The following is a 25,353-nucleotide window of genomic DNA, read 5'->3' as shown; positions in this document are numbered from 1 at the left end:
AGGAGAGGGGAGGAGGAGAGGGGAGGAGGAGAGGGGAGGAGGAGAGGGGAGGAGGAGAGGGGAGGAGGAGAGGGGAGGAGGAGAGGGGAGGAGGAGAGGGGAGGAGGAGAGGGGAGGAGGAGAGGGGAGGAGGAGAGGGGAGGAGGAGAGGGGAGGAGGAGAGGGGAGGAGGAGAGGGGAGGAGGAGAGGGGAGGAGGAGAGGGGAGGAGGAGATGGGAGGAGGGAGATGGGAGGAGGAGATGGGAGGAGGAGATGGGAGGAGGAGATGGGAGGAGGAGATGGGAGGAGGAGATGGGAGGAGGAGATGGGAGGAGGAGATGGGGGGAGGGGAGGTACAAGGGGGAGGAGGGGAGGTGCAAGGGGGAGGAGGGGGAGGTGCAAGGGGGAGGAGGGGAGGTGCAAGGGGGAGGGAGGGGAGGTGCAAGGGGGAGGGAGGAGAGGTGCAAGGGGGAGGAGGGGAGGTGCAAGGGGGAGGAGGGGAGGTGCAAGGGGGAGGAGGGGGAGGTGCAAGGGGGAGGAGGAGAGGTGCAAGGGGGAGGAGGGGAGGTGCAAGGGGGAGGAGGAGAGGTGCAAGGGGGAGGAGGAGAGGTGCAAGGGGGAGGAGGGGAGGTGCAAGGGGGAGGAGGAGAGGTGCAAGGGGGAGGAGGAGAGGTGCAAGGGGGAGGAGGAGAGGTGCAAGGGGGAGGAGGAGAGGTGCAAGGGGGAGGAGGAGAGGTGCAAGGGGGAGGAGGAGAGGGCAAAGGGGAGGAGGAGAGGGCAAAGGGGAGGAGGAGAGGGCAAAGGGGAGGAGGAGAGGGCAAAGGGAGGAGGAGAGGGCAAAGGGGAGGAGGAGAGGGCAAAGGGGAGGAGGAGAGGGCAAAGGGGAGGAGGAGAGGGCAAAGGGGAGGAGGAGAGGGCGAAGGGGAGGAGGAGAGGGCGAAGGGGAGGAGGAGAGGGCGAAGGGGAGGAGGAGAGGGCGAAGGGGAGGAGGAGAGGGCGAAGGGGAGGAGGAGAGGGCGAAGGGGAGGAGGAGAGGGGCGAAGGGGAGGAGGAGAGGGCGAAGGGGAGGAGGAGAGGGCGAAGGGGAGGAGGAGAGGGCGAAGGGGAGGAGGAGAGGGCGGAGGGGAGGAGGAGAGGGCGAAGGGGAGGAGGAGAGGGCGAAGGGGAGGAGGAGAGGGCGAAGGGGAGGAGGAGAGGGCGAAGGGGAGGAGGAGAGGGCGAAGGGGAGGAGGATAGGGCGAAGGGGAGGAGGAGAGGGCGAAGGGGAGGAGGAGAGGGCGAAGGGGAGGAGGAGAGGGCGAAGGGGAGGAGGAGATGGCGAAGGGGAGGAGGAGAGGGCGAAGGGGAGGAGGAGAGGGCGAAGGGGAGGAGGAGAGGGCGAAGGGAGGAGGAGAGGGCGAAGGGGAGGAGGAGAGGGCGAAGGGGAGGAGGAGAGGGCGAAGGGGAGGAGGAGAGGGCGAAGGGGAGGAGAGGGGGGAGGGTGAGGAGAGGGGGGAGGGTGAGGAGTGGGGGGAGGGTGAGGAGTGGGGGAAGGGGTCAGGAGAGGGGGAAGGGGTGAGGAGAGGGGGAAGGGAGGAGGAGAAGGGGAAGGGGAGGAGGAGAAGGGGAAGGGGAGGAGGAGAAGGGGAAGGGAGGAGGAGAAGGGGAAGGGGAGGAGGAGAAGGGGAAGGGGAGGAGGAGAAGGGAAGGGGAGGAGGGGAAGGGGAGGAGAGATGGAGGGGGAAGGGGAAGGGGGAGGAGGAGAAGGGGAAGGGGAGGAGGGGAAGGGGAGGAGAGATGGAGGGGGAAGGGGAAGGGGAGGAGGAGAAGGGGAGGAGGAGAAGGGGAGGAGGAGAAGGGGGAGGAAGAGAGGTGGAGGGAGAGGGAGAAGGGGAGGAGGAGAGGTGGAGGGAGAGGGGGAAGGGGAGGAGGAGAGGTGGAGGGAGAGGGGGAAGGGGAGGAGGAGAGGTGGAGGGAGAGGGGGAAGAGGAAAGGTGGAGGGAGAGGGGGATGATAGAGGGAGAGGGGGAAGGGGATGATAGAGGGAGAGAGGGAAGGGGAGGATAGTGGGAGAGGGGGAAGGGGGAGGATAGAGGAGAGGGGGAAGGGGAGGATAGAGGGGGAAGGGGAGGATAGAGGGAGAGGGGGAAGGGGAGGATAGAGGGAGAGGGGGAAGGGGAGGATAGAGGGAGAGGGGGAACGGGAGGATAGAGGGAGAGGGGGAAGGGGAGGATAGAGGGAGAGGGGGAAGGGGAGGATAGAGGGAGAGGGGGAAGGGGAGGATAGAGGGAGAGGGGGAAGGGGAGGATAGAGGGAGAGGGGGAAGGGGAGGATAGAGGGAGAGGGGGAAGGGGAGGATAGAGGAAGAGGGGGAAGGGAGGATAGAGGGAGAGGGGGAAGGGGAGGATAGAGGGAGAGGGGGAAGGGGAGGATAGAGGGAGAGGGGGAGGGTGAAGGGGAGGATAGAGGGAGAGGGGGAGGGGAAGGGGAGGATAGAGGGAGAGGGGGAAAGGGAGGATAGATGGAGAGGGGGAAAGGAAGTATAGAGGGAGAGGGGGAAGGGGAGGATAGAGGGAGTGGAGGAAGATACAGTGGGGGAGCGGGGGAGGGGGGGAGAGAGAGAGAGAGAGAGAGAGAGAGAGAGAGAGAGAGGAGAGAGTGCGGGTGAGAGAGAGAGGAGAGAGTGCGGGTGAGAGGGAGGGAGGGAGAGAGAGAGAGAGAGAGAGAGAGAGAGAGAGAGAGAGAGAGGAGAGAGTGAGGGGGAGAGAGGGCGGTGATGGAGTATGAGGTTGTGTGTTTGGGAGCAGGTCAAAGAGGAGAGGGGGTGAGGGAGAGGTGGTGGGGAGGAGAGTAGGAATGGAGTAGCGGCACCAGGTCTGCGACACAAGGCTTCTTGTACCAGTAACATACATGTAGACTGCAGCAATGAAAGAAAACATGTACAAAGGCTGGTATTCGAACTCAGGTCTACTGATCATTAGGCAGATCCCGCCAGTCACAATGCCATCCTCGTACAGTGGCTTCACACAACTGCAAAAACTACCCTAGCATGTCTCCGTCCTCAATCCCAACTCTTATTCACATCCAGTCTCTTCATATTTCCCCTAAACTCTAACAGCATCACAGAATCATATTGTTTCATTTGATTTTGTTCTATATTTATATCGTTGTCCTATTGAATAGTTATATTTCATGAAATCTTTGTCAAGATGATATTTTTGTCCTAGTGTGACAACCGTTGATTCTTCCCATGTTATTTTTTCTGCTCTTATAATTCATCACTTTTTTAACTAAATTTTATCTCATTTTTAATACATTTACTTAGCAACATGTAGCACTTACCTACAAGCCCCAAGTTCTTATTTACACTCCTGGAAATTGACATAAAAACACCGTGAATTCATTGTCCCAGGAAGGGGAAACTTTATTGACACATTCCTGGGGTCAGATACATCACATGATCACACTGACAGAACCACAGGCACATAGACACAGGCAACAGAGCATGCACAATGTCGGCACTAGTACAGTGTATATCCACCTTTCGCAGCAATGCAGGCTGCTATTCTCCCATGGAGACGATCGTAGAGATGCTGGATGTAGTCCTGTGGAACGGCTTGCCATGCCATTTCCACCTGGCGCCTCAGTTGGACCAGCGTTCGTGCTGGACGTGCAGACCGCGTGAGACGACGCTTCATCCAGTCCCAAACATGCTCAATGGGGGATAGATCCGGAGATCTTTCTGGCCAGGGTAGTTGACTTACACCTTCTAGAGCACGTTGGGTGGCACGGGATACATGCGGACGTGCATTGTCCTGTTGGAACAGCAAGTTCCCTTGCCGGTCTAGGAATGGTAGAACGATGGGTTCGATGACGGTTTGGATGTACCGTGCACTATTCAGTGTCCCCTCGACGATCACCAGTGGTGTACGGCCAGTGTAGGAGATCGCTCCCCACACCATGATGCCGGGTGTTGGCCCTGTGTGCCTCGGTCGTATGCAGTCCTGATTGTGGCGCTCACCTGCACTGCGCCAAACACGCATACGACCATCATTGGCACCAAGGCAGAAGCGACTCTCATCGCTGAAGACAACACGTCTCCATTCGTCCCTCCATTCCCGCCTGTCGCGACACCACTGGAGGCGGGCTGCACGATGTTGGGGCGTGAGCGGAAGACGGCCTAACGGTGTGCGGGACCATAGCCCAGCTTCATGGAGACGGTTGCGAATGGTCCTTGCCGATACCCCAGGAGCAACAGTGTCCCTAATTTGCTTGGAAGTGGTGGTGCGGTCCCCTACGGCACTGCGTAGGATCCTACGGTCTTGGCGTGCATCCGTGCGTCGCTGCGGTCTGGTCCCAGGTCGACGGGCACATGCACCTTCTGCCGACCACTGGCGACAACATCGATGTACTGTGGAGACCTCACGCCCCACATATTGAGCAATTCGGCGGTACGTCCACCTGGCCTCCCGCATGCCCACTATACGCCCTCGCTCAAAGTCCGTCAACTGCACATACGGTTCACGTCCACGCTGTCGCGGCATGCTACCAGTGTTAAAGACTGCGATGGAGCTCCGTATGCCATGGCAAACTGGCTGACACTGACGGCGGCGGTGCACAAATGCTGCGCAGCTAGCGCCATTCGACGGCCAACACCGCGGTTCCTGGTGTGTCCGCTGTGCCGTGCGTGTGATCATTGCTTGTACAGCCCTCCCGCAGTGTACGGAGCAAGTATGGTGGATCTGACACACCGGTGTCAATGTGTTCTTTTTTCCATTTCCAGGAGTGTAGATTGTATTTCTTTGGGATTTATTATTCAGATTATTGTTTCATTACAACACAGTTAATTGAAAGTTACAGTTAAATGAAGTTAGCATAACAGTTTGTTATCTGCAAAAACTGAGCTAATCAGCATAATTTTACAAAGTGACCTACACCATTTCACAGTTTAAGCATTTTAAATTGCCCAAAGCTAATTCTCTTCTGCAATAATTAAACTTTTAATTTTGGTTCAGTACCACTTTCCATAGAAGATATTTTCAAAACCGCTGTTAGATTTTGGACTTCAGCTATTTACTTTTGGTGCCTTAACTTTTTCATACAGCATTGATTAACTTGCTAATTAATAATATCATACATTTTAGATTTTTTCAGTATGGTGTGTACTCATGTAAACAAGGTGAAACACATTGCAGAAGAAAACCGTGTCCATGCATTTTTTTCTACATTTGTAACTAGTAACATTTTCTGCAATCCAAAGTTCCATTGATTCTCATAGTTCCTGTCTAGCCAGATTTCTAAATATGTATGTACTTTTCAAATAACAGTTTGTTCTTACACCCATCTATAAGTAGTCAGATGTCACTCAAAATAGGCGGTCTATGGTTCAGATCTCATGTGTAACATCTGTGTCTACTGCACTCTGATCGTTTGACTAAGTTGTGGTTACGTTTATTCTGTACACGAGAATACGTGCACCTGAAGCTCATGAATTTTAATATTCAATTAGTTTTGAGTGAATTCAGGATGTAAAATTAATTAACTTTCTGACTGAACTGCGTCCTGATTATCAAAAGTGTATAAGGTTACTGTCAGTGAAGTGGGTGACTGCTGGATTTGGTGATGTTAGTTATGGACCGACTTAAATGATGTGATAAACTACTAAAGGCCTTTACTAAATGTGAATTGTGTCTTTTTAGATAAATGTGAACTGTTTAGTTTGTTCCAAAGTTGAAATCTTTGCCACTGTGACTGTGTGCTGGCCTGCATAATTGAGTTATAATTGTCTGACGGAGATGGTATCTATTCTTAGAATTCAGATTTTGAAAGAGAAAAAATTGCATGTTAATGTCAACTAAAATATGGTGGTGCATAAATCAATGAACAAACACCATCCCACGTACAATTAGATTTCCAGCCTGGCGGTGATTGGAATGGTGCTACCGAGGGCAAGACTACCAAATCCATGTAAGTTCCACCACACAGACTTAATTTTCCAAATGTGACCAGCGTTTGCAATTGCTGCTGACAGTGTATGAAGTGAAGAGAGTGCCTGCTTACTCGCGGGTGACCTACATTTCTGTAATTCTTATGGTCTTCCAGTAATTAAAGCAAGTTGCAACTAAGAAGTTGATGACAAAAAAGTGTGCAGAACATACTAGTTTTATATTTCCAACTGATATATCTGCCTGCACTCTGTTTAAACACTCACAGAGCAGTTCTAACTGAATTGTGAATGAAAAACAATATTCTAGCAATGGAAAATCCAGGATGGAATAATGACAATATTATGAAAAGGATAGAGTTCTACTTACCATGTAGATGATGTGTCACAGACAGGCACTTGTTTAGCACTCTCTTTGTTGTGCCTGTCAGCATTCAACATCTCTACTTTATGATGATTAGCAATCTACCTTTTCATATTGTCTGTATTTTTAAAATTTGAGTGTCAAATATCATGCTTATCATCAGGATAGATTGAAAAGTAGTCTCCAAAAGCTTGTAAAATGGGTCCATTACATGTCACAAGTAGCAGATATAATTCATTTCCTTCAGTTGTATGTTGTTGTCAATAGTCCAGAGACTGGTTGGATGCAGCTCTCCATGCTACTCTTATCATGTGCAAGCTACTTCATCTCCAAGTAACTGCTGCAGCCTACATCCTTTTGAATCTGTCTAGCGTATTCATCTCTTGGTTTACCCTCCAATACTACATTGGCGATTCCTTGATGGCTCAGAACATGGCCTACCAACCGATCCCTTCTTCTGGTTAAGTTGTGACACAAATTCCTCTTCTCCCCAATTTCATTCAGTACCTGCTCGTTAGTTACATTATCTACCCATCTAATCTTCAGCATTCTTCTGTAGCACCACATTTCGAAAGCTATTTTCTTCTTTTCTATAAACTATTTATCATCCATGTTTCACTTCCATACATGGTTGCACTCTATACAAATACTTTCAGAAGAGACTTCCTGACACTTAAATCTATACTCGATGTTAACAAATTTCTCTTCTTCATAAACGCTTTCTTTGCCACTGCAAGTCTACATTTTATATCCTCTCTACTTCAACCATCATCTGTTGTTTTGCCGCCCCCCCCCCCCCCAAATAGCAAAACTCATCGACTACTTTAAGTGTATCATTTCCTAATCTAATTACCCTCAGCATCATCCGATTTAATTCGACTGTATTCCATTAACCTCGTTTTGCTTTTGTTTCTTATATCCTCCTTTCAGGACACTGTCCATTCCGTTCAACTGCTCTTCCAGGTCCTTTGCTGTCTCCGACAGAATTACAATGTCATCAGCGAACCTTAAAGTTTTTCTTTCTTCTTGATGGATTTTAATGCCTACACCAAATTTTTCTTTTGTTTCCTTTACTGCTTGCTCAATATACAGATCATGTAACATTCGGGATAGGCTACACCCCTTTCTTACTCCCTTCCCAACCACTGCTTCCCTTTCATACCCCTCGACTCTTATAACTGCCATATGGTTTCTGTACAAATTGTAAATAGTCTTTCGTTCCCTGTATTGGACACCTGCTACATTCAGAATTTGAAAGAGAGTATTCCAATCAACATTGTCAAAAGCCTTCTCTAAGTCTACATACGCTAGAAATGTAGGTTTACCTTTCCTTAATCTATTTTATATGGTAAGTTGCAGGGTCGTATTATCTCATGTGTTCCCACATTTCTATGGAATCCAAACTGATATTCCCCGAGGTCAGCTTCTACCAGATTTTTCCATTCATCTGCAAAGGATTCGTGTTAGTATTTTGCAGCTGTAGCTTATTAAACTGATAGTTTGGTAATTTTCACACCTGTCAACACCTACTTTCTTTGGGATTGGAATTATGATATTCTTCTTGAAGTCTGAGGGTATTTTGCCTGTCTCATACATCTTGCTCACCAGACGGTAGCGTTTTGTCAGGGCTGGTTGTCCCAAGACTATCAGTAGTTCTAATGGAATGTTGTCTATTTCCGGGGCCTTGTTTCGACTTATATCTTTCAGTGCCCTGTCGAATTTTTCATGCAGTATCGTATCTCCCATTTCATCTACGTCCTCTTCCATTTCTAAAATATTGCCCTCAAGTACATCATCCTTGTATAGACCCTCTATATACTCCTTCCACCTTTCTGTTTTCCCTCCTTTGCTTAGAACTGGTTTTCCATCTAAGCTCTTAATATTCATGCAAGTGGCTCTCTTTTCTCCAAAGGCGTCATTAATTTTCCTGTAGGCAGAGTGTATCTTACCCCTAGTGATACATGCCTCTACATTCTTACATTTGTCCTCAAGCCATACCTGCTTAGTCATTTTACACTTCCTGTAGATTTCATTTTTGAGATGTTTGTATTCTTTTTTGCCTGCTTCTTTTACTGCATTTTTATATTTTGTCCTTTCATCAATTCAGTTCACTATCTCTTCTGTTACCAAAGGATTTCTACTAGCCTTGTCTTTTTAACTACTTGATCCTCTACTGCCTTTACTAATTCATCTCCCAAAGCTATCCATTCTTCTCTTTCCGTACTCTTTTCCCCATTCTTGTCAATAGTTCACTAATGCTCTCTCTGAAACTCTCTACAATCTCTGGTTCTTTCAGTTTATCCAGGTCACATCTCCTTAAATTCCCATCTTTTTGCTCTTTCTTCAGTTTTAAACTACAGTTCATAACCAATAGATTGCGGTCAGCATTCACATCCACCCTTGGAAATGCCTTACAGTTTAAAACCTGGTTCCTAAATCTCTCTCTTGCCATTATATAATCTATCTGAAACCTTCCAGTGTCTCCAGGCCTCTTCCACGTATACAACCTCCTACCATGATTCTTAAACCAAGTGCTAGCTATGATTAAGTTATGCTCTGTGCAAAATTCTACCAGATTGCTTCCTCTTTCATTCCTTACCCCCATTCCATATTCACCTACTACTTTTCCATTTCCTACTATCAAATTCCTGTCCCCCATGAGTGTCAGGTAAGTCTTTAGTGCCTTGAAATACTGCAAGCAGGACAACTGCTTTACATTAGCTAGCAAATAGCATGGTGCAGTCCATATAAGAAACATACTATGTAGCCCCGACACCTCACTACAGCACCCCTATTTGCCCATAAAGATGTCATTCTTTACATCATTTCTAAACCAATGTACTCCAAATTTGATATAACAGTTCATGGGCGAATGGCCAGATGTTGTGTCCAACTGAGCACAATATTTCGACAAGCAACCATGTACCCATCATCAGTGTACCTGTTGATGATAGCAACGTGGTCAGTTGCCAAAACGTTTTGCCCATTGGACACCTGACACCTGGCCATTGACCTGTTAACTATTTTTTCAGGAATTAAACCAGAAGAAGTTGAAAAGTTAGATACTCCAAATTTATATTTCAGTCTCCATTTTACATTACGATAAATAAGCTCCATAATTTTAATGCTGCATGTAGTGATAAATGTAAACATAATGATTTCTTGGCACTTCTGATTGTATCTTTAATTTTTGCCTTCCATATCTTGATACACTCACGACAAAGCTGTATATAACCCTGAATACACTGGGATATATAATGTGCGGTAGGGAGAATACCTTTTTGTCACTTCAGAATTCTTCAGTGCTCTCTAAAGTGATTCACCAGATGCACATAGAAGAGAAAATTATCCAGAACAGAACTACCCTCTCTAGCTACAAACACAATGGAAGGTGTCTTGTTTTGTACGAAGACCCACAGGAGTGTTGCGGAGATATTGTATTAAACAGTATGGAAGGGAAAAAAATTGGAGTTTAACATCCTGTCAGTGAAAAAGGCCATTACAGACAGAGCATATGATCAGATTGGGGAAGGTATTCAGTTGTGTCATTTTCAATGAAACCATCCTAGCATTTATCTTAAGCGATTTGGGGAAACTATGAAAAACCTCGACTGGATGGCTGGACCGAAAGCAAGCCCAGTGTCTTAACCAATCTGCCAGCTTACTCACTTGAGTGCTACGTCATTTCACTGTCATGTTCCTTTTTGTCATGACAGAAGGTTCTGCATGGGTGGGAGGCTGGAAGAGAGAATGAACAGCTGCTGATAAAATTAATTACAGCCATACTGTACCTCCTCTTCCTCTATCACAAAAAGTTATCTTCATCCATAGAAGCATAGAGAATGGTCCTCCCACTCAGCTTTTTACTCCAGCAAAAGGACTAGCTAGTTTATGGAGGTTACAGAGCACACAGTTCATAATGCCACTTCCAGATGTGGTATGCTATTTTCCAGACAAGTGGGTAGTTATGAGTTTAAGTTAGCTATTTTTATAGATTGTGAAAAGTCATATATTATCAAATTTTTCCCTTAAACTTTTATGGTGTAACTCATATTTGCAGAATATGTGGCTCATTTTACATACCTACCTACACCTATTTTTGAACTTCCATCCATGAACTGCACACAAGAAAATGACGTGAAAATTTTTATTCGGGTGCATATAAAGATATACCAGTGATGTTCACATTGTACAGCACTTCACGTGTGGGGGGGGGGAGGGGGGGTTTCTTTTTGCAGAAGTCCTACCTTATTTTACTTCCTGTTTCAAATAATTTGGACTCATTAATTTCAGTGTAGATGGATAACTGTTAGGCTGCAGTTTTATGCTACATATTGGCTTTGTAAATCTGAGACTGAAAATCTAATTGTGGTGCTACTCTGATAACTTTCACTTCTTACCTCCCAGAATCAATTTTCATTCAGCAGTGAAGTGTGCACCAACCTGAAAATTCCAGATTAAAACAGTATGATGAAGTGGGACCTTTGCCTTTTGTGAGCATGTGCTTTACAGATTGAGCTATCCAAGCATGGCTCATGACCTGTCCCACAGATTTACTTCTGCCAGTTCCGCAACTCCTACCTTCCTGAACTTCACGAAAGTTCTCCTCCATAACTCACAGCATTAGCACTCCTGGAAGAAAGGAGATTGCAGACACCTTTCCAGCCCTGTTAAGATCACTGTCACCATGAACTAACTGGTTTACAAACTTCAAATGAAGCTGTTGCAGAATCATGAACAACCCACTCAACAAACTCTGGAAGAAATATAATAATCATCTAGAAATGATTGTGACAGAGATATGGCTTTAATTTTACAGAATATTAAAAATTAGTGTTCAATGACCTAGTTATTTTGCAGCCACCAATGCAACATTCACACTACGGGACACAAAATCCCATTACCTTTCTTGCAAACAGGTTTCTGAATTTTATATTTTAAGCAAGCAACTGACAAATCAGTACTGAAACAAAATAAGAAGCAATGCCACATAATGGTGTTAAGTCCCATGTCAGTATTCTATTTTCTCAGTATTATTGTCTACTACATATAAATACAGCTTCTTTATTCCAAATATAACTGCAGTCTTAAGTATTGGTGAAGGAATATAAAATGTTGGTGACATGGCATCATTCAACAACAGTTTTGCAGTTGGTATCTTATGTAAAAGGTATATCATTCAACCTTCCCAAACTAGTACACTGACACAATATTGCAATTAAATTAAATGAATTCACTCCATGCACAAATCTAAACTGTAGTATGGCAAACTGAATGGTATAAATTCAACGGAACAGGATGTTAAAAATCTTGCAAGCTAAAAACATGTCTTAACACCACCATATTACATTCTTGTAGGCCGTTTCAGAGATAATTACTGTCACCAGTTACACTGTTAGTGACAGGAATATGAACATAATTATACAAGGGATGATCAGACTGAAAAGTCAGAAATTGTTAGGTAAGACAGATCAGTGACAAACAGAGATAAGCACAAGATGAAAAGGGAACGAAAGAAGAAATACAAAAAGATAGATAGGAAACAAAAATAAAAGAATATATTTGCAGAATAAGGTGCCATAAAGAATGTTCTTCATTCTACAGGCAAGGGACGACAGCAACCCAATACATTGTCAAGTGATTTCTTACAATGTAGGAAGACAAGTAAACTTTTTCTCTGGTGCAGAACATTCTTTCCATGAAGGAACAGAAATATAGCCATCTGCTTACCGCACAAGCCATCTTTATGGTCATTCCCAGGAATGGCACCCCAGTTTTACAATTTTGAACATGCTGAGCAGCATGCCCTTGTGTAGATTTCAACAAACCCCTTTTATGATAGGCTCTTCTCTTCTACAATCATTTTTTATTTATTCCCCCCACCTCATCCCTCTTTTCCAGTGCTGTGAAGCCTCACCAGCATTTCTAACTGCTTTCTCCTTGGCGGTGTTCCATTAACTCCAGAATTTCAATTTTCTTACATTGTTTTGCTGTTTCAAACCCAACATACTAATCCTACATTCTGAATTTGTATGGAAATGATACTTAGCATCCAAATAAGAAAAATAAACTCCAATAACAAATGTGACAACAAGTCAAATCATTGATGAATGAAATTTTCACTCTGCAGTGGAGTGTGAGCTGATATGAAACTTCCTGATAGATTAAAACTGTGTGCCAGACCGAGACTCTAACTCGGGACCTTTGCCTTTCGCGGGTAAGTGCTCTACTGACTGAGCTACTCAAGCATGACAGACGACTAGTTCACACAGCTTCAATTCTGCCATTACCTCATCTCCTACCTTCCAAACTTCACAGTACACAGTAGCTTTTCTGTGGACCTTGCTGAACTACCACTCCTGGAAAAAAGGATATGCCAGGAAGTTTCATACCAGCGCACATTCCGCTGCAGAGTGAAAATGTCATTCTGGAAACATCCCCCAGGCTGTGGCTAGGCCATGTCTCTGCATATCCTTTCTTCCAGGAGTGCTAGTTCTGCAAGGTTCACAGAAGAGCTTCTGTGAAGTTTGGAAGGTAGGAGACGAGGTACTGCTGGATTGAAGCTCTGAGGATGGGTCATGAGTCATGCTTGAGTAGTTCAGATGGTAGAACACTGGCCCACGAAAGGCAAAGGTCCCAGGAAGTTTCAAATCAGTGATGCTTATCACCAGAAAATTGCTTCCTCATATTCCTGGAATCCAATAGCATCCACAATGAATATAAATATGCACACATGAAAGTTCTATGATAAGCTGGAGACACTGACCACATTTATTAATCATCTATGAAGAATGATAAGTTTGTCGGCAGTATTGACAAAAAACTGGAAATCACATTATTTCTGAACAGCGGAATTTTAATGAGACAAATAACAGTGTACCATAAATATATTTTTATCTGCCTGCTAACAAATGGCAGTGCACAATCTTACAAAAACACAACCCCTCTCCAGAGATTATATATGGGAAATATATACATATGGGGAAAATATATTAAAAAACAAAGATGCTGTGACTTATCAAACAAGAAAGCGCTGGTAGATAGACACAATAAAAAACACACAAACACACACATAAATTTTGAGCTTTTGCAACCCACAGTTGCTTCATCAGGAATGGGGAAAGGAGAGGGAAAGACGAAAGGATGTGGGTTTTAAGGGAGAGGGTAAGGAGTCATTCCAATCCAGGGAACGGAAAGACTTACCTTAGGGGGGAAAAAGGGACAGGTATATGCCCACGCCCACACGCACACACATATCCATCCGCACATATACAGACACAGGCAGACATATGTAAAGGCAAAGAGTTTGGGCAGAGATGTCAGTCTAGGTGGAAGTACAGAGGCAAAGATGTTGTTGAGTGACAAGTGATGTACGAGGAGCAACAACTTGAAATTAGCAGAGGTTGGGGCCTGGGGGGTGACGCGAAGAGAGGATATATTGAAGGGCAAGTTCCCATATCCGGAGTTCTGATAGGTTGGTGTCAGTGGGAAGTATCCAGATAACCCGGACGGTGTAACCCTGTGCCAAGATGTGCTGGCCGTGCACCAAGGAATGAACAGCCACAGGGTGATCCTCATTAGCAACAAACACTTTCTGCCTGTGTCCGTTCAAGCGAATGGACAGTTTGTTGCTGGTCATTCCCATATAGAAGGCAGGTCAGTTGGTAAATCATGTGGATGCTTTCACACGTGGCTCTGCCTTTGATCGTGTACACCTTCCGGGTTACAGGACTGGAGTAGGTGGTGGTGGGAGGGTGCATGGGACAGGTTTTACACCAGGGGCAGTTACAAGGGTAGGAGCCAGAGGGTAGGGAAGGTGGTTTGAGAATTTCATACAGATGAACCAAGAGGTTACTAAGGTTAGGTGGACAGCAGAAAGACACTCTTAGTGGAGTGGGGAGGATTTCATGAAGAATGGATCTCGTTTCAGGGCAGGATTTGAGGAAGTTGTATCCCTGCTGGAGAGCCACATTCAGAGTCTGATCCAGTCCCGGAAAGTATCCTGTCACAAGTGGGGCACTTTTGAGGTTCTTCTGTGGGAGGTTCTGGGTTTGAGGGGATGAGGAAGTGGCTCTGGTTCTTTGCTTCTGTACCAGGTCGGGAGGGTAGTTGCGAGATGCGAAAGCTGTTTTCAGGTTGTTGGTGTAAGGGTTCAGGGATTCAGGACTGGAGCAGATTCGTTTGCCACGAAGACCTAAGCTGTAGAGAAGGGACCGTTTGATATGGAATGGGTGGCAACTGTCATAATGGAGGTACTGTTGCTTGTTGGTGGGTTTGATGTGGACGGATGTGTGAAGCTGGCCATTGGACAGATGGAGGTCAACGTCAAGGAAAGTGGCATCGGATTTGGAGTAGGACCAGGTGAATCTGATGGAACCAAAGGAGTTGAGGTTGGAGAGGAAATTCTGGAGTTGTTCTTCACTGTGAGTCCAGATCATGAAGATGTCATCAATAAATCTGTACCAAACTTTGGGTTAGCACGCCTGGGTAACCAAGAAGGCTTCCTCTAAGCGACCCATAAATAGGTTGGCATACGAGGGGACCATCCTGGTACCCATGGCTGTTCCCTTTAATTGTTAATATGTCTGGCCTTCAAAAGTGAAGAAGTTGTGAGTTAGGATGAAGGTAATGAGGAAAGAGGTTTTAGGTAGGGTGGCAGGTGATCGGTGTGAAAGGAAGTGCTCCATCGCGGCAAGGCCCTGGACGTGCGGGATATTTGTTTACAGGGAAGTGGCATCAATGGTTACAAGGATGGTTTCCGGGGGTAACAGATTGGGTAAGGATTCCAGGTGTTCGAGAAAGTGGTTGGTGTCTTTGATGAAGAATGGGAGACTGCATGTAATGGGTTGAAGGTGTTGATCTACGTAGGCAGAGATACGTTCTGTGGGGGCTTGGTAACCAGCTACAATGGGGCAGCCGGGATGTTTGGGTTTGAGAATTTTAGGAAGTAGGTAGAAGGTAGGGGTGCGGGGTGTTGGTGGGTCAGGAGGTTGATGGAGTCAGGTGAAAGGTTTTGTAGGGGGCCTAAGGTTCTGAGGATTCCTTGAAGCTCCGCCTGGACATCAGGAATGGGATTACCTTGGCAAACTTTGTATGTAGTGTTGTCTGAAAGCTGACGCAGTCCCTCAGCCACATACTTCCGACGATTAAGTACCATGGTCGTGGAATCCTTGTCAGCTGGAAGAATGACGATGGATCGGTCAGCTTTCAGATCACGGATAGCCTGGGCTTCAGCTGTGGTGATGTTGGGAGAAGGATTAAGGTTTTTCAGGAAAGATTGAGAGGCAAGGCTGGAAGTGAGAAATTCCTTGAAGGTTTGGAGAGGGTGATTTTGAGGAAGAGGGGGGTGGGTCCCACTGTGATGGGGGACGGAACTGTTCCAGGCAGGGTTCAATTTGAATAGTGTCTTGAGGAGTTGCATCATTAGGAGTAGGATTAGGATTATAAAAATAATGGCAAAGTGATATTTCCAGCAGAGACTACGAGTGTAAAACAGTAAATCTTTGATGAGGGCTGTAGGTGAGGCCTTTGGATAGGACAGAGGTTTCGGATTGGGAGAGAGGTTTGGATGGAAAGTTAACTACCGAATTGGGGTGCTGTGGTTCCAGACTGTGTTGACTAGAATTTTGAGGTTTTGGGGGGAGTGGAGCTGGAAGTGGGAGATTAAGTAGATGGGAGAGACTGGGTCTGTGTGCAATGAGAGGAGGTTGAGGTTTGTTGGAAAGGTTGTGGAGGGTGAGTGAGTTGCCTTTCCGAAGGTGGGAAACCAGGAGACTGGATAGTTTTTTGAGGTGGAGGGTGGCATGCTGTTTTAATTTGCGGTTGGCCTGTAGGAGGATGCTCTGAACAGCCGATGTGGATGTGGGAGAGGAAAGATTGAGGACTTTGATTAGGTATAGGAGTTGACGAGTGTGTTCATTGGCTGAGTTGATGTGTAGGTGAAGGATTAGGCGGGTGAGGGCTATGGATTCTTCAGTTTGGAACTGGTATAGGGACAGATGGAAACAAGGGTTACAGCCAGAGATGGGAACTCCCAAACCACCTTCCCTACCCTCTGGCTCCTACCCTTGTAACCGGCCCCAGTGTAAAACCTGTCCCATGCTCCTTCCCACCACCACCTACTCCAGTCCTGTAACCCAGAAGGTGCACACGAACAAAGGCAGAGCCACGTGTGAAAGCACCCACGTGATTTACCGACTGACCTGCCTACACTGTGAAGCCTTCTATGTGGGAATGACCAGCAACAAACTGTCCATTCGCATGAACGGACACAGGCAGACAGTGTTTGTTGCTAATGAGGATCACCCTGTGCCTAAACATGCTTTGGTGCACGGCCAGCACACCTTGGCACAGTGTTATACCGTCAGGGTTATCTGGATACTTCCCACTGACACCAACCTATCAGAACTCCAGAGATGGGAACTTGCCCTTCAATATATTCTCTCTTCCCGTCACCCACCAGGCCTCAACCTCCGCTAATTTCAAGTTGTCCCCCCTCGTACATCACTTGTCACTCATCATCTTTGCCTCTGTACTACCACCTGGACTGACATCTCTGCCCAAACTCTTTGCCTTTACATGTCTGGCTGTGTCTGTATATGTGCGGATGGATGTGTGTGTGTGTGTGTGTGTGTGTGTGTGTGTGTGTGTGTGTGTGTGTGTGTGTGTGTGTGTGTGTGTGTTTGTGCGTTTTTTATTGTGTCTATCTACCAAAATGGTTCAAATGGCTCTGAGCACTATGGGACTCAACTGCTGTGGTCATAAGTCCCCTAGAACTTAGAACTACTTAAACCTAACTAACCTAAGGACAGCACACAACACCCAGCCATCACGAGGCAGAGAAAATCCCTGACCCCGCCGGGAATCGAACCCGGGAACCCGGGCGTGGGAAGCGAGAACACTACCGCACGACCACGAGATGCGGGCTGTCTATCTACCAGTGCTTTCTCGTTTGGTAAGTCACAGCATCTTTGTTTTTTAATATATTTTTCGCATGTGGAATGTTTCTTTCTATTATTCTCTGCGTGTGTGTGGGAGGGAGGGGTTGGAGGGGGGGGGGGGGGAGGGGGAGGTCACACATGTAATATCTGTCTCACGCAAGTTCAAAAGATGTAATGATTCCATTAAATTTGTGCACATACAGAGCGTAATCTACATTTTGAATGTGAATGTCTCATCTGGCAACTTATCATTTTGGTACATAATTCAAAAAATACACTATTATTAAAAACAGCTATCATCAAAGGGATGAGAAACAACTAATCCCATTGAACTATTGTATTAATTATGTTATAGTCTTAACATGTTAGTGATTAAATTGTTGGTTTTAAGGGCACAACCTGCTGGCCTTCATTACACCAACAATTGTGCAATCATGTTAAACAGCTGGTTTTGTTTTCATTGCTTAATGTTCCTAGATCCTGGTAACGAAATATTGTTATAAACATTAGGAATTACTTAGAGTATCCTAGGGTCAAAGATGACATCAACTCTCTCTTTGTTGCATATGCAGCCATAAAGTGGTACCTGAACTTTTACTGCTTAATACATTATGCAATATTGCTACGTAGTAATCACACTAAAGCAATATGCAGGATTTGAATCAAGTCACAAAAGCAGAACAGCTTTTACTGAATTCAGACGGAAAGATAAATCATTTGAATGAAACAAAACAATGGAAGTTTGACAGAAATAATAAGTGATTTGTCACATGCAAATCATTTTTTAAAAGTCTTTTATGTTACAGCTAAATTTTATTTATAGTATTAACATACTCATAGCCAAAAAACATTGAAAAGGGAAAGAGAAGAAAAATAAAAGAAAGGGACAAAAGAAAGAAATAACAAACAGTTGTAGAAGCCACAGAGTTGAAGCTGTTGTGGCAGTTCCCGAAACATAAGTATAGTGCGACTTCTCTTAAATTGTGATAATATAACAACCTCTTCAATTTTTAAGATCACACTAAGGCCAAAGTACAATTATACTTGCAGTCCCATAAAAAAAAAAATATTTTCTATAGATGTTATGGACATTCAGTTTTGGTTTACAAACATTGCTTTTACTGAATAAATTTCCTGGTTACATCTGCAGTATGTATTGCTCAATTGAGTGCAGTTACAAACTCTGCATTTACAAGAGTAAGAGAACAAAACAACCACAATGTGCAGAACAAAGCAATAAGTGAAATTAAAAGAGTAGATTTCTTGTGCACATACCATCAAAATAATGGTTTCTGCCGAAAGAGTGCAGATAAATAACTGTACATTTAATTTCATTGGAATATAATGTTTCCCATAAATTTTACTGTACTGTGCATGTTTTTCGATTCTCATGCTGATGCTAACTAGTAAGTTAGTCAGTGGAAAAATAACACTTCTACATGTAACACATGTTTCTACAATACACAAATGAAACAATAATAAGGTGAATTTAGCATACAGTTAACAAAAATCTTCAAGTGAGAAATTGCTAACAAAGTCTACCTGGAGCTACAATTATCCCTGAAGATCAAATAAATCAGATGCAATGACTTAAAAAGTAACAGCACAGCAGTAAAATGTAAGAGAAAAATTTAAAGTCTTTCAACAGTGGATTGTGATTCCACAGTACTGATAAAATATTCAGCAACACAGATATAAATTAAAACCAAATCATTCCAGTTCAATTCCAGCAGATTAACAAATGAATAACGCTGATCGTAATTCTGATGTAACTTACCAGTTCTAAAATTTAACCACAGCTCAATATTTTCTGTAACTGAATACTCGTAAATACCTACATGCAGATGTCTCCATTTTTGTTTTGGTTACGTTTAATTGTAACGAACAAAGAATGCTGAAATGTTCAAAAGTGTCACACATGATGCTGCATTTAAAGAACTCACACAAACTGGAATCAGTTACACGAAAGAACACATGAAACTCTTCTGAAGCTGTGTAATACTGGTAAGGCCAAGCACATCTCTCCAGATATGCAAAACTATGTATTAAGTAACGCTGGGCACTGTTACAAGACTATCAACAACAGCAAAGCAGGAGAAATCAAATTAAAACTCTACAAGTCTACTAAGCTCCTTCACAACAGAAGGAAGGAAAAATTTGATTTAATGTTCACTAACAATTTTCACAAAGGAGTTATGGATTTATCTTACAATGTTGGTGTCCCTCTGCATCACCCCACACAACATGAAGTCGGTGGGTAACAGAGTCATAACTCAGCACTTGAGTACCTGAGGTTCCCCCCCTCCCTCCCCCCTCGTGTACCAGTACACAATATATTAAAGAACAGAGTAACCACCATATAGCAACACTATTACTTCGTTTCCACGTCCAACTCTTTTGCAAAATTAAGCAAATTCAACAGAACAACATAATTATTGAAGAACACAATGTTTTGAAAGAATGCATTGACTTTTTTTTTAAATTTTTGAAGATTTTGGAAGTAACAGTGAACTTTCAGCTGACCTTGTCCTCTCAAATGGCAGCACAAAATACAATGTGTGTTATGGAGATGGTAAGTTTCTAATGAAGTATTCCTTTTTATTTCATAATCAGGCAAACTGTATAAATATGATCTGATGAATATTTTAAAACAATAGTTCTTGCACTGAAATGTCATTCATAATAACAACACTTCACACTGCAATACAAGTTAAAGATTTCGTGAGATAGGCAAGTATAATTAAGCATAATTTTGATGCAGGGTGAAGATTTTGTACAACAAAAAACACATCACAAATATCTACTGGCCAGACCACGTAATTTCATTACACACTGATACTGCATTAATGTACATAACTTCAAAGAAACATGAGGCTCTGTGTAACACTTTGATCTCACACACTTAATTTTAAGACTGTGCTAATTTGTCGTCTGGTCTGTAAGTAAATGATACTAGAACACACAACGCACACACGCCTGCCTACACACAAACTGACGTGCACGCACACACGCGTGCGCCTACACACACACACACACACACACACACACACACACACACACACACACACACACACAAACTAACTTTTCACAGGAGAAGTTATTTACTACAATCCTGTCAAATGCAGACTCCTTATTCTAAGAAAAAAAAAAGAAAATTCAGAAATTTTTTATCATATGTTACAACAAACTTTGTTTAGAGACATTTCATAATTATTACAGAAATAGCTCTAAACACAAGCCTGCATTCACGTATTTCTTTTCTGAATATCGTCACACCTTGCATAAAAGTCACTACCAATTAACACTAAGTAAAACTTGCCAATTAAGTGAACAAAGTGTCTCTGTAAAACCAGAGATACCAATTCCAATATTGTATAATGCACACATGTGTACAAAATGTTTATATAGTAATATTACATATAGTAGATCAAAAGCATTCTAAAAAAATCTTATCAATTCTGTAATGAGTACGAATACAGTTAACACATTGCTTTCTTCTCTTTATTTTCTAGCACAATGACTACTGCAATCTTGCAGAAACAACACACTAAAAAATAAAACAAAACTGAGTACAGTTTTGGCTTACCCTAAGTTTTAAATGAAGAGGGGAAAATAATTCATGGCTCAGCCAAACAAGACACAATGCTCCATTTTCAACCAAAGCCAGCAGACCTTTCACAGAATAGTGACTTTCGTATCAGATGGGGCGTCTTGTCTCATGCTTCTCAATAACAATCTTCCCTTGTGAGAGTGGAGTACAATCACCACATGGCCTACAGTACTTCTAACTACACAAATATCTTAACTGTACGTTTTTTTGCAAATATTTAGAAGGATTTGAAGAGTCTGCACCAAAGCAGTTCTGATAACACAAACTCACACAAAAATGTGTACAGCCATTAGCACACAGTGAATCTACCACCCTACCATCCACTTGCTGCAACTGCACTCAGTCAAGAATGGGAGTTATACAGCCCTCGTGCACATTTACTTTTAGACTCAACATCCTTTCAATTACAAAAATTCTACAATAATCATAACAAAAGCAAACGAAAAGAGTAATTAGTAGGCACAGTTAGAAAAAACATTTCAATCAGTTTCAAACTCAGATTCCCCAGCAGATGTTTCTGTACAGACAATGCCATTCTCTGTAACAGTCTGCAACTGTTCAACAGCATCAATGCCATTAACTTGTCCATGATCCTCAACTAAATGTTTCTGCAATAGTTCAGGCTGAAAAAAATTTTGAGGACATGATGGACATTTGTATGGACCTTTGTGTGACTTCTTGTGTTTCCACAAGACTGACTGACGAGAGAAGCAGCGGCCACATTCAGAACACGAAAATGGCTTTTCACCTGTGTGGATTCGCACATGCTGAATGAGGTATTTTTCCTTCTTGAACTGTCGTTGGCAGATCTGGCAAGTGATGCCAGGACCATCCCCTGATGTAGTAACATTGGGGCCTTCTTCATCACCATCATCATCATTGTCGTCATCATCATCATCAACTGTAGTGACATCTACATCATCATCTTTCATGGTAATCGTTCCAGGATCACTTCCTTTCATTTGGAAGTTTTGAGCATTTGTTGTTGAAGTGCTTACCATGCCATTTGCTGCTGTACTGTCCCCAGGAGTATTTGGAGTGGTATGGATTTTCATATGCTGTAGGAGATATTTTTCCTTTGAACATTTTCGGTCACAAATTGGGCAACTGACACCACCACCTTGAGGAGTACTTTGAGTGCTTGGTGTGCTTCTATGAATCATTAGATCATCTTGAGCAAGACATTTGTGCCTCCTGAATGCTGATGTATTACTAAATGTTCTCCAGCATGCATTGCACCTGAAAGTCAAAGTTACAAATGATTAAATAGACTGCAAATAACAAATCACAAAAATTTAGATAATATGCTGTGAAATACTTACAGAAATAAACGTTACAAAATGAAATAATATTTCAGCAATCTATTGACTGGTGGTTTGATTGGTTAGATTGACAACTACATACATTTGTTCATATCAAGAAATGAAAAAAACTATACCAGTTAAATTGAGCAGAGAGATACAGTAAGTCGTTCAGAATAATAAAGAAATTTTAATTGCTGTCACTAATAGCTAAAAGAAGGTGAATCCAGATTTCACTCTAATTAAAACTGCTCCAGAGAGACTTTCCATTTGAAAAAGAAATATATCAAATGTGTGAATAAATAAATTATGAACTTCCACTTTCCTCCCATCATTTTGGGGTCTTTGTCATTTAGAAATGCATTCAAAATTCATTTTCGATACATAAACATTAAAAACGTAAAGTAAAAGCTTGAAAAATTACACACAAAAAAATTACACGTAGTTCCTTCATATTACACAAAAGCAGAAAGCAGATGAAAAGGTCAAGTAAAATAAAATTTGTGACAGAAACAAAGAAAAGCTGCTCAAAATATCTGATAAGGGACGAGAAAGCTTTAGCTAATAGTTTTACGAACTGGTAAGAAAATACAGAGGTAGAAAGACAACTGAAAGCCATAGCAAAGCTAAAATGAACAGTGAGAGAAGAGAGTAAAAATAAATAAAATGTAAAAGATGGAACTTTCTAAAACAAAAAGGAGCTTGCGTAAAGAGAGAGAAATAAATACGTAACAGGAGGAATACACTGGGCAAAGAGGCACAGTAGTTAAAGCACAGGACTTCTTTTTGCAACAAGTGAGTTTTGTAATCTCTAGATTTCCTACAGTTTTGCTAGCACAATTCATGCAAATGTTGAGATGTTCCTGTGGCTGTACCAAACCTGAAGCCTTCCTCCACACTACATTTTTTGTCTTAAGAGTTCACTTCCAATGACACATAAGGCTCTAACCTTCTTACTTTCGGAGACGTGGGGAGATGTTGTGGTAGAGTACCATGATAGGGAGAAGATTTTAGCAAAATTTTGAACCAATCAGATGATAAGAATTCCTCCCCTATAATTAAGCATGTTATGTCAGTGACATGATGAAGCTCAAAGCACAAGATTGGAGCAGTGAACAAAATTTAAATGACATACAGCATAAATTAGTAAATCACATACAGTGTTGCGTGACAAGTATTGTGTGAGTTACATGGACAGCAACAGGGTTCTCTGAAATGTGGTAGAATATTCTCCAGAGCGTCAGACCCATTTCGTACCATGACTTAAGTCACAGCCTTGGAGTAGAAGCTAAACCTATGTAACAAGAGGGGGACTCATAATACACCTAGTGCAGCATCACAGTGCTTGTAACAACGCACTCTTAATCACGTCTAGTCACCATTCAGTCACCCAGATTTGTATTATGTTTTTACTTAAACCAAATGATGAAATAGCTCTTTTGATTCAGCCATGACCAATTCATCTTACGGCTTTAACCAAATGAGATATGACTTCATCTGAATTAACCTTATAATAATGAAAAATCCAGGATTAAGAAAAGGTTAGTTGCTACTCACAACAGAAAGACTGTCAGAAAGTAAGCTTTTGGCCAACAAGGCATCATCGGAAATAAACTACACACACACACACACACACACACACACACACACACACACACACACACACACGTGACCACAGTCTGTGGCTGCTGAGGCCAGTCTGCAAGCAGCAGTGCACGACGGGAGAAGCAACTGGATGGTAAGGTTAAGGAGGAGGGTGAGGAACAGCGGAGTAGGGGACGATAGTGCTGCTTGTGAGAGCATATAAGGACGAAATAGAGAGAGGATGGGTGAGGGGTAGCAGCAAATGAGAGAAGTAAAAAGACTGTGGGAGCATTGGTGGAACAGATGGCTGTGTAGTGCTGGAATGAAAACAGGGAAGTGGTTAGCTGGGTAAGGACAATAACTAGTGAAGTTTGAAGCCAAGAAGATTATGGCAACGTAGGATGTATTGCAGGGAGAGTTCCCACCTGCACAACTAAGAAAACTGGTGTTGCTGGGAAGGATGCAGATGGCACAGGCTGTGAAGCAGTCACTGAAATGAACGTCATGTTAGGCAGCATGATCAGCAACTGAGCGGTCCAGCTGTCTCTTGGCCACAGTTTGTCAGTAGCCATTCATGTTGACACACAGCTTGTTGGTAGTCATACTCAAGTAGAATGCAGCACACTGGTTGCAGCTTAGTTTGCTGATCATGTGACTTGATTCCACATGTGGCGGCTCTACCTTTGATGGGAGAGGTGTTGCTTGTGGTACCAGACTGGAGTACGTGCTGGTGGGAGGATGTTTAGGACAGGTCTTGCATCTGGGTCTATTACAGGGATATGAGCCATGAGGCAAGGGGCCGAGAGCAGGGGTTTTGTAGGGATGGACAAGGATATTGTGTAGGTTTGGTGGGATGCAGAATATCACTGTGGGATGGTTGAGAAGGGTAGTGGGTGGGATATTCCTCATTTCAGAGGTAGTCAAAATCCTTGTTGACAATATCATTCAGTTGCTCCAATCCTGGGTCGTACTGAGTCACAATGGGAATGCTCCTCTGTGGCTGGACAGTGGAACTTGGGGAGGTGGTGGTTGACTGGATAGATAAGGCACAGGAGATCTGTTTTTGTACAAGTTTGGGAAGGTAATTACTGTCTGTGAAGGCCTCATCGAGACCCTTGGTAAATTTTTAGATGGATAGTTTGTCACTACAGATGTGACAGCCTTGGGCAGCTAGGCTGTATGGAAGGGACTTCTTGGTATGGTATGGGTGGCAGCTGTTGAAGTGGAGGTATTGCTGGTGGTTGGTAGGTTTGATATGGACGGAGGTACTGACGTAGCCATCTTTGAGGTAGATGTCAACAATGAGGAAGGTGGCTTGTTGGGTTGAGGAGGACCAGGTGAAGTGACTTGGGGAGAAGGTGTTGAGGTTCTGGAGGAATGTAGATAGAGTGTCCTCACCCTCAGACCAGATCACAAAGATATCATGAATGAATCTGAATCAGGCGAGGGGTTTGGGATTCTGGGGTTTAAAGATTCCTCTAGATGGCCCACGAATAGGTTGGCAGAGGATGGAGCCATGTGGGTGTCCATAGCTGTACCCCAAATTTGTTTGTAGGTAATGCCTTCAAATGAGAAGTAATTTTGGGTCAGGATATAGTTGGTCATGGTGACTAGGAAGGAGACTGTAGGTTTGAAATCAGTTGGGTGTTGG

At 43.8% G+C, this 25,353-nt stretch overlaps 1 protein-coding gene and 1 pseudogene across 3 annotated transcripts in view; one reads left to right on the top strand and one right to left on the bottom strand.

Moving 5' to 3' along the window:
- The first annotated feature begins 227 nt into the window (after positions 1 to 227).
- Positions 228 to 5,662, top strand: LOC126146306 (RNA-binding protein cabeza-like; annotated as a pseudogene).
- A 12,641-nt stretch (positions 5,663 to 18,303) lies between these two features.
- LOC126167993 (zinc finger protein 91-like) overlaps positions 18,304 to 25,353 on the bottom strand; it is a 173,979-nt gene continuing 166,929 nt past the window's right edge. For 2 of the 3 annotated variants that reach the window (XM_049920521.1, XM_049920522.1), the window contains one exon: positions 18,304 to 22,056. In XM_049920521.1, coding sequence (XP_049776478.1) covers positions 21,297 to 22,056 — 760 coding nt within the window. In that variant the 3' untranslated portion in view covers positions 18,304 to 21,296. The remainder of the gene's footprint in view (positions 22,057 to 25,353) is intronic. The other variant, XR_007535454.1, reaches the window with a different exon arrangement.

The sequence above is a fragment of the Schistocerca cancellata genome, chromosome 1, assembly GCF_023864275.1.
Source record: "Schistocerca cancellata isolate TAMUIC-IGC-003103 chromosome 1, iqSchCanc2.1, whole genome shotgun sequence".
NCBI lineage: Eukaryota > Metazoa > Arthropoda > Insecta > Orthoptera > Acrididae > Schistocerca > Schistocerca cancellata.
The sequence above is the reverse complement of the archived record's forward strand: the minus strand, read 5'-3'. Positions and strand labels throughout refer to the sequence as shown.